The sequence below is a fragment of the Sphaeroforma arctica genome, assembly GCF_001186125.1.
Source record: "Sphaeroforma arctica JP610 unplaced genomic scaffold supercont1.1767, whole genome shotgun sequence".
In the NCBI taxonomy this organism is placed as follows: domain Eukaryota; class Ichthyosporea; order Ichthyophonida; genus Sphaeroforma; species Sphaeroforma arctica.
The window spans coordinates 1-8,234 of NW_014038791.1; the positions used below are offsets into that span (position 1 = coordinate 1).

An 8,234-nucleotide genomic window follows, 5' to 3' on the forward strand; every position below is an offset into this window, starting at 1 on the left:
GAGGAGTGTGCATGGTCCGACTTTGGCCCTTGGTCGACAGTGGCTTGTGTTTCGTGCGAACAGATCTGTTCGATCTGTAGCTGAGGTGTCCATGTCTTCAACCGTTCAGAATTGTCGCGGATGTAGTCCAGTGTTGACTTCTCCGCCTTGAAGTAAGATAGTACCTTATGAAACCATGTAAGGTTCCAACTCTCGTCCAACCCTGCGATTTGTGCGTTCTTGAACGCCTCGAGGAGAGCCCCTCTTGTGTCCCGTTCCATAATATCATGTAGGTAGTATCTGTTCGACGGCCAATCAGGCCACGTACGTGGTGAAGGTACGGGACGCTTCTCTACTGGTAGGGACTCTAATGTAGCTCGAAGTGTCTCAATTACACCCCGAAGAGCTTCAGCTCGAGTCGTGTTTTTCTCCTCGATTGCTTGGCATAGCTCGTCACTTAATTGTAGTATCCGTGCGTGTAGCGCCTGCCGGCTTTTCTCGATACTAGCCGGTGTAGGTGGAGGCAGTGGTGTCTCCTTCTCTTGCCGTTTAGGTGTCTGTACATATTCACTGGGCGCTTCTTTCTCGCCCCACTGGCGTTGCTGTTGTTGGCGCAGGTTCGTACTTAATCGATCCTGTCTATTCTTCACCGCCTCCTTACCATGAGGGTTCTGTCTGGCTAATACTTGTTCGTGTGCGAACTCTTGAAAAGTTGGTGTGTTCTCACTGGCAGACAGAGTATCCTCCTCCTCGGTTGAACGGTCTTCTGACCCTGGAGATTTGTACCCGAGTCCATGGTACGGACGCTTACAGCCTTGGATTCGGAAGGTAGGGTTGTCTTCGTCCTCTGGTACTGCCTCTACCCGTTCGTGTGCGTCAGAAGATCTCCCCTTAGCGGCCGGCCCTATTGTAGTTCGTCCGGCGTTTATGCGCTGCAACCTCTGTTCGTATTTTTCCAAGATAGAGACTGCTGTGTGCCATCAGCTCCGTGAGCTTCTGACGATTGTTCCCGTGCCGTTTCCTTGTTGTTGGTACGGCGCCGGTGATGCCTCCGCTTGTTAGGTGGGAGGCGTGGTTGGTCATTACTGGGGGATAAGGCCCCTGGAGTACCCGGAGACGAACGAAAGGACAAACCTTTACTGGCTACCTGTTCACCAATAAAAGTCTGACTGCTGTCTACACGCAGGTCGGGCACTTCCTTGGTCTCACCCTCGAATATGACATCCTCGTCAGACTGTACAGGTCCATCTTTGTTTGCTGTTGGTGGCTGCTTGTCGTCCGCGGAAACAGGGTGTGGAGCCCCAAGATGTGTCTGTTGTTGCCCCTCCAGAGCCTGACCTGAGTGCGGAGCGGAGCGTTCCGTATGGGACTGACGGCGTTTAGTTCCACGTCGGTCGATATCATCTTCCTTGCGGCGCTCAGGATTCAAGAGTTGCTGTCTACGACTTTGGCGGGGGTAGGACATGGTTGGTGAGTTGTTTGTCAATGGAGAACTAGAAATGTGTGCGAATGAACTGATAGAGTACTGAATATAAATATACATTTTCTACTAAATTTCATCCTTCAAACACATAACGTCTCGACATCGATCTCCGAGGAGCTCGTGGGTTCCCTCGTGACTGTTATATTTCCTTCACCAACATCAGTAGTGTGGATAGTCTATCTACTCTAACACTACCTGCTGTCTTACTCTCCATCCCACAATAATATGTGGTTGGGTGCTTCAATAGTCGGAGCAACTTCTTGGTCTACTCCTCGCCTGCTCCTGCTCCGACCTAATGACGGCCTATTCGCAGGACCCTGTTGGGAACTTCCCCTATCGCTCCTGTTTACTCTTCTTACCCGTGATGTCCTTGTCATGTGCTGTTGCGGTTGTTGGAATATGTTTCTCGATCTAAGAACGATTGCTCGTTATTGCACTCCTAAACTAAGCTGCCGTCAACCACACCTTCTGTGCATACTGTTGAGCCTCTCCGTTGACCTGATTTATTTGGAAGTTCTAGTGATTTGAGTGTGTTCGCATATCATTTTCACAATTTAACCATGTATTTACTTACATCGTTCGTGTTATGTACGCCCCCACCCTTATATGCTCCTAATAACTCACAGATGCTTACTTATGTCTCTGTGTGCTTCCTTATATCCTCCTTCGTCGACCTATTTTATCTAATTCACCCTATGTGCAATTCTGGTCGTAGTTGGCTTCACCTGGATAGTTATCTCTTCTTTACTTCGTCGGTACTTATCGTAGCCAAATCTTAAGTAAACTATTCTAAATAAACACTCCGGTCTATTCGTTTATAAGTCATAATCCCAATAAATAACCCTTTTAGAATCCTAACTCCTACTTAGTTGCGTGTAGATGCCATTAGATGCACATGTCTTGCCATTCCATTTCCTATTACTTAAATCATTGGTCTGCTCACATCCTTAGGACACGTTATGCAGTCTTTTGACGTGTTGCCTAATATATATTTATCGTTGTGTCTTTTACCTTTCCCATTCTTAAAACTTTGTAAAATAATATAGTATGCCGCTGATTCTTTGCGTCATAGTATTAACCGAGTCGGCACTAACCATGTACATCTCCCATCTCTACTACTGTGGATCCTAAAGAACTTCTTCTTTTCTTTTAACAACTTCTTAAATATAATTTAAACTCATTAACTTGCAATTCGATTTGTACTTGTCTCACACTGAAAACAACCTTCCTACCTGTACTCACACATGACTACTTATCTGTGGATTCTGGCTGATTCTCTGATTTCGTCATTTGATCGTCTTGAGACCTTCCTTGTTGACCCTGGCTAATGTTCTACTTGATTGGAATGTTCGCTCATCGGTTTAACCCGTATTAGTAGACTCTTCCTTCATGCTCGTTGTCCAAACGTCGTTAGTACAACGACCGGATAATCTAAATCGTTCCTTTTGATGCGACATTCTTTGTGCGTATCGTCTTTCAATTGTTATACTTATAACAAAAAATATGTGCCAGCTACTGACTAGTTCTTATTCTGTAGCTTTCCCTGTAATTACTAATAAACTAACAACTTCTATGGTAAGTTAAAAATGTAGTAAGTATACGCTAGATAACTGTATCTCAACGTTCTCCCTCCCCAGGGAGGGGGACGTTGTTCATTTATTAATAATTATAAACAGTAATCCTAAAATGACTGACTCTTAAAATGAGTCATTAGTCATGTGCTGTAAAACCAGCAAAACCCTAAAACTCAGTTTATCAGATTATTCTGATAAACTGTAAAACTTGTAATAAACCTAAAATAATCAAATAAATCTAAGTACTTGTATTCTGACCACAAATCGTTCTTCTCCACTGCACTACATAGCTCTTCTCCGGGCATGCAAGGCCTGGCGGTAAGCCACTATACTGTCCGGAGTAGGAGGTGTGATCTGTTGAGCTAGACGACGGAGTGCGTTCGAGCATTCGACGTGCCATCAGACTATCGCCCATAGCATTCTGCACGAATTGTTGTCCCTGACGTTGTGCCTGGAGAGACGTCTCCATATTATCTCGGTGGATGTCTAGCGCTTCCCTGCCGTGTGGGTTCTGCGTAGCTCGTTGTTGTTCTTGTGCAAAGCTCTGGAGCGATAACGGTTCCTGTCGTGTATCATCCTCCTCCTGATCCGACGACGTATACCCTACCCCGTGACGAGTCTGGTCCGCACCTCTGATGCGGAACTCGATACTGTTCGGTGACGGGGATTTCGCCCGTTGTAGGCGTTGTAAACGTCGATCGTAAATCGCGTTGTTCTGGCGACAGATATTGTTGTCGTCGACTCTGTCTAATGTTGGTCATGGTGGCCCTGAGTTATGTCTGTCGATTAATAAACGATGTGACGTTATCTTTGCCTCTCTTCCGCCTTATGTAGTCCACTGCTTAGTCATGTCATCGCGTTTAGAATAACCTGAAGCCCCGTTGACGGTACATACATCGTCTACGTCTTGCTCTATTTCGTTGTGTCGACGCATCGGCGTTGTCCCTGCATAGGCAATCGTGCCTTAAGCTAATCCCGGGTCTCGTTGTGGTTGCTCTTTTACTCTTCCAACTGACCCCTGCTCTTGGCTCACGTGCCACTGCTCTCTCGGTAACTCTTTGCTCCCAACATTCGTCTTCCATCTCATCTAAGCACGTGTTCTTCACTCCTTTCAAAGCTCATCTAATCCCCCAACGATTGTCGCCTCTAACCTCTCATAGCTAATCAGTTTGTCCGCCAATATCACCCGTCGTTCTCGTCTGGGATCCCGGGCTTACGCAAGCACTTGTCTCTTCTAACTCGCTTGGACGGCGCACACCCATATTGAACGCACACACACATTGCCATTGCTTCGTGTTCACGCACACATTGATGTCACTTGCTTGCATGTTCATCACTTCTGGTACTAACTTATTTCACATTATTGTGCTCTATATTGGTGTATGTACTTACTGTGTGTGCAACTTACTTCCTGTCTGTTTAACACTTGCTGCAATGCACATCTATCCGTGTTACCGTCTTTGCACGAATATATGTTACCGTGAATTCTTACCCATGTCATACTGCCACTCCGATTATGTCTGACCACTATTTCTTATTTCACCAGGTTACTTGAGTACTATACATGGCGCATCTTACATATATATCCCTATTTGACGGTTTCTTACGTACCTGATTGACGTGTACGTCCACATTCCTTGTTGTCTTGGTGATCTTCCAACTTTTACACTTATCTTTGTTATCCCTTATCTGTGTTCCACTTCGTCTTCTGTAATCTGCCATCCTTCTTCCTTGTCCTCTTCAACCTTCCTGGTGTGGCTCGGCTCTGGCGAAGGTGTTGGTGCCCATAACGGTGCGGATGTTTATTGATGTGGTGTAGTTCAGAGTGTCCATGTCGATGTAAAGGTACACACTCTTTGGGTTTGTTCTAATATATCACTTCCTCCGGTTCGGTTGGCTACCGTAACATCTTCTGTGACAATACATAGTTTCCTTTGTCTGCTAATAACTCCGTCGCTAATCTCTATCCGCTCTATTCTCTCATTCAAGCGGTCTACTTGTTGACGAGTGTGCGTCCGGAGTCTACGATTGTATCGTCCCATGCGTCTGGCTTGTCTCTGGATTTCTGAGGTCTCTCTATTCGTCTCCGCCTCAAACGCACTACTGTTGTTTGGTAGAAGTGCTGGCATGCTATCACTAGTATGACTCCTAATAAAGCCATTATCTGTGTCATCTACTAACGGTTGCTCTATGTTGACGGCCGTCCTTTCCGTTTCTGATGTCATGAGACATCTCTCTCTTCTTTGTGTTGTGTACAAAAATATTATACTTTTACACGGGATCCTATAGTCCCTACTAACTTTGTCCCCTATTCAGGAATAGTTCAATTAATGTACAACATCTAAGTCAGTTGAAAATGTAGTAAGTAGTCGAGGATAACTCTATCTCAACGTATTCCCCTCGTACAAGGGGAGACGTTGTTCATTTCTTGAACTAAATCCTGTGACTATCATTTTGGTCATGTGTTTTCCTTTAATCAGTTTTAACCTGATTGGATAAACCCAGTTCAAAATGTAGTCTCTAATAAAACCCAAATATCAAATAACCCCTAATCCTAAATAAATCCTATCAGGGACTTTCTTACTACAACCCACCCATGGCGATAATGAAAGGACACGGAGTTGATATAAGCCGAGAATCGGTGGATAGCGGAGTATACAGCAGTGAGGCAAGTATATCATCATTATTATCAAACAGTAGTGATGACGATGTAGAAGAGAGAGAGTCGCAGAGGATAAGAGATGTGACGGGTCCAATAAGGGAGCATGGAGGACCTCGAAACCAAAATATAAACCAGGCAATACGCCGAAGGTTGATACAGATACAAAGGATTTTCCAAAGACAATGATTAAGTTATGAGGACGATGAACCATTAGAGGATGAGCAGCAGAGGCGGATACCAGAGAGGGCTCGGTACATGAAACAGCGATATTCTCCAGACAGGGTAAACAATACCGACGAGACATCAAGCATAGGTGTCAAGGACGACAGCCCGAAGGTAGACAATCAGAGGAAGTTGGATAATCCAAAGGCGGGGATCATAGACCCCGACAAAGCGGATTATGATAAGGTAAGAAGAAGTGTTAAGGCTGGTAAGTCTCTGATAACTTCGAACACATGAGCAGTAGGTTAGGACATCAGACAATAGAGAGTGTCTGGTGAAATAGACAAGACATGGATAGACAAGCAGAGTATAGGTATTATAGAATATGGAACAGTATGACTAACAATGCTTAGAATAAGGTGTTAAGAGGAGAATCTAGACTCTACATATTTAAGGGTGATAGGTGTGTGCACGCTAAGATAGAGGCACATGAAAGGTGGTTACTTAGGAACAGCACGCACATGGAGACAACACACCAGGGCAAAAACACCATATGCGTTAAGGAAGCAGTAGTAGTAGCGTATAATTCGAGAAGAAGGGTTGCCAGCAAAGGGACTACGGTATATACTTGAGGAGCGGTCCATACGAAACAATATCACAGATGGTGTGTATCGACATGAGGTATCGACATGAAAGATAGTACATAGTACCAGGTGAAGAGGACAGCATCAGGGAGAAGCAGGTAGCTTAACGGTGAGTAGCGGAGGAAGTGGTGTCGGATGAGAACGGCAAGAGTAAAATAGAGTTGGTCAGGGAGTAGGTGCAAGTAATTACGAGAGTGATGATGAGAGTCGGCACGCGACATGAGAGTAAGGATCGCGGCCGAGAGTAAACACGAGATACGAGGAGTAAGACGTGAATAGTAGATCAAGGTCGGGACCAACAAAGAACAACCTGAGTCATATGGTTAAGGGCGACAGTAACTAGAAACGTGGTAAGACGTATGAAAATGTGCGAACTATGGATATAAAATCTGGACGTTGACAGGGGGAAGGGTCAGAATTTTACAGGATCAAGAGATACAAGTACCGAATATGCCATCACTTCGTCAAAGTAGACGTCAAAAGCAGCTGGCACCAGAATCTAGGGGACGTAAGGACTTGGAACCATGTCGTGCTAAGCGCCCGGAATCAAGCCAAGGTGCACTCCACGAGGAATTCGAATCATCTATCGTGAAGGGGAGATCGGGTACACGGACAGACGCAGCATTCCACGCAAATAAGGAGATCCTACGACAGGCGTTTCTGTCGAGTCAGCAACAGCCGAACACCTCACCTGTATCACCACAGGACGGACTGGTACAAGAGGAGACACCGAGCAGCAGACTCAGGGAGGCAAGTCAGGAAATCGATCGCCGGACAACTATGAAGGCACGCCCACTGAAACGACCGAAACAATGTCGTCAACAGTCGAAGCAAGATAAAGATCGACAGTCAACAGCCCAACAGTTGATGAGGCAGCAACGGGAGCTACTAGAGAAGTATGAACAACGGTTGAACCAGCTGCAACCAAGGGAATCGTCGGAAGATGAGACTTTATCATTTACGATCGCAGGCCAAGGAGCTGAGCGTCCGGGGATAGGATATCAGTCTCCTATAGTAGTCTCGGATAATGAGCCATCAACTTCTCCGAAGGAAATCCCACATTTTCCGGAATTTATTCCTGGACAGCCACGAGCAGCAGGAGATCCTCATGGTCAGGAAGCCTTGACGAGCCGACGGGCACGTTTGGGAGGCTCATTTCAGACGCAGCGACAGAATATACAGTTTGTACGTGAGGCCCTGAATGAATCACCTATCACGCAGACGCTGACACCATCGCCTAGTAAGTAGCACTGCGGCACACCACAAACGAAGCCGCGGGTGTCGGTATCGTTGCCGACGCCAGAGAGTATTTCGGCAGATCGCCAAGCCTTCCACGCTAAGATGTTACGGCAACTACTAAATCCGGATATACAAGAAGCACAGCTCCGCACAACGGCTCGACTAGCGAATCGACGTCCGCATGGGGGTGAGGGGCCACAATCCGCAGACGGCCCAACGACAACAACAGAATTGGCAACATAGACCACAGGTACCGTCACTTGTCACAGTGTGCGCCGGATGTCAGGCACAGGCACCTCCGGATTTACGACATATCCCACAATGTCATATCCACTCCGATACAACGGGCAATCGGGTGCGCCCAGGCGATCAGACGAGAGCACCACAAGAGGTACAGACGATCCATAGAGGAGGAAACGGACTGCAGCCATCGGGGGCAGCACAGACAACTACAATTAGATCAACCAACACGGGCGTCGGGGGGGGGGGGG

General features: G+C 46.4%; 4 protein-coding genes across 4 annotated transcripts; 2 read left to right on the forward strand and 2 right to left on the reverse strand.

Annotated features, from left to right (window-relative positions):
- Nucleotides 1-21: 21 nt before the first annotated feature.
- Nucleotides 22-1,444, reverse strand: SARC_11578 (hypothetical protein; the record flags this gene model as incomplete). The annotated part of the gene is made up of 2 exons (XM_014294330.1): nt 22-883; nt 919-1,444. Coding segments are annotated over 2 exons (1,388 nt in total), but the record flags the coding sequence as incomplete, so codon positions are not given.
- Nucleotides 1,445-3,274: 1,830 nt separating this feature from the next.
- Nucleotides 3,275-4,118, reverse strand: SARC_11579 (hypothetical protein; the record flags this gene model as incomplete). Its single annotated transcript, XM_014294331.1, has 2 exons — nt 3,275-3,783; nt 3,932-4,118. 2 exons carry the CDS (start codon nt 4,116-4,118, stop codon nt 3,275-3,277), a joined length of 696 nt encoding a protein of 231 aa, XP_014149806.1.
- Nucleotides 4,119-5,953: 1,835 nt separating this feature from the next.
- Nucleotides 5,954-6,157, forward strand: SARC_11580 (hypothetical protein; the record flags this gene model as incomplete). The annotated part of the gene is made up of 1 exon (XM_014294332.1): nt 5,954-6,157. One exon carries the CDS (start codon nt 5,954-5,956, stop codon nt 6,155-6,157), a length of 204 nt encoding a protein of 67 aa, XP_014149807.1.
- A 797-nt stretch (nt 6,158-6,954) lies between these two features.
- SARC_11581 (hypothetical protein) lies at nt 6,955-7,752 on the forward strand (the record flags this gene model as incomplete). Its single annotated transcript, XM_014294333.1, has 1 exon — nt 6,955-7,752. The coding sequence occupies one exon, from the start codon at nt 6,955-6,957 to the stop codon at nt 7,750-7,752; it is 798 nt and encodes a 265-aa protein (XP_014149808.1).
- Between the last annotated feature and the right edge of the window lie 482 nt (nt 7,753-8,234).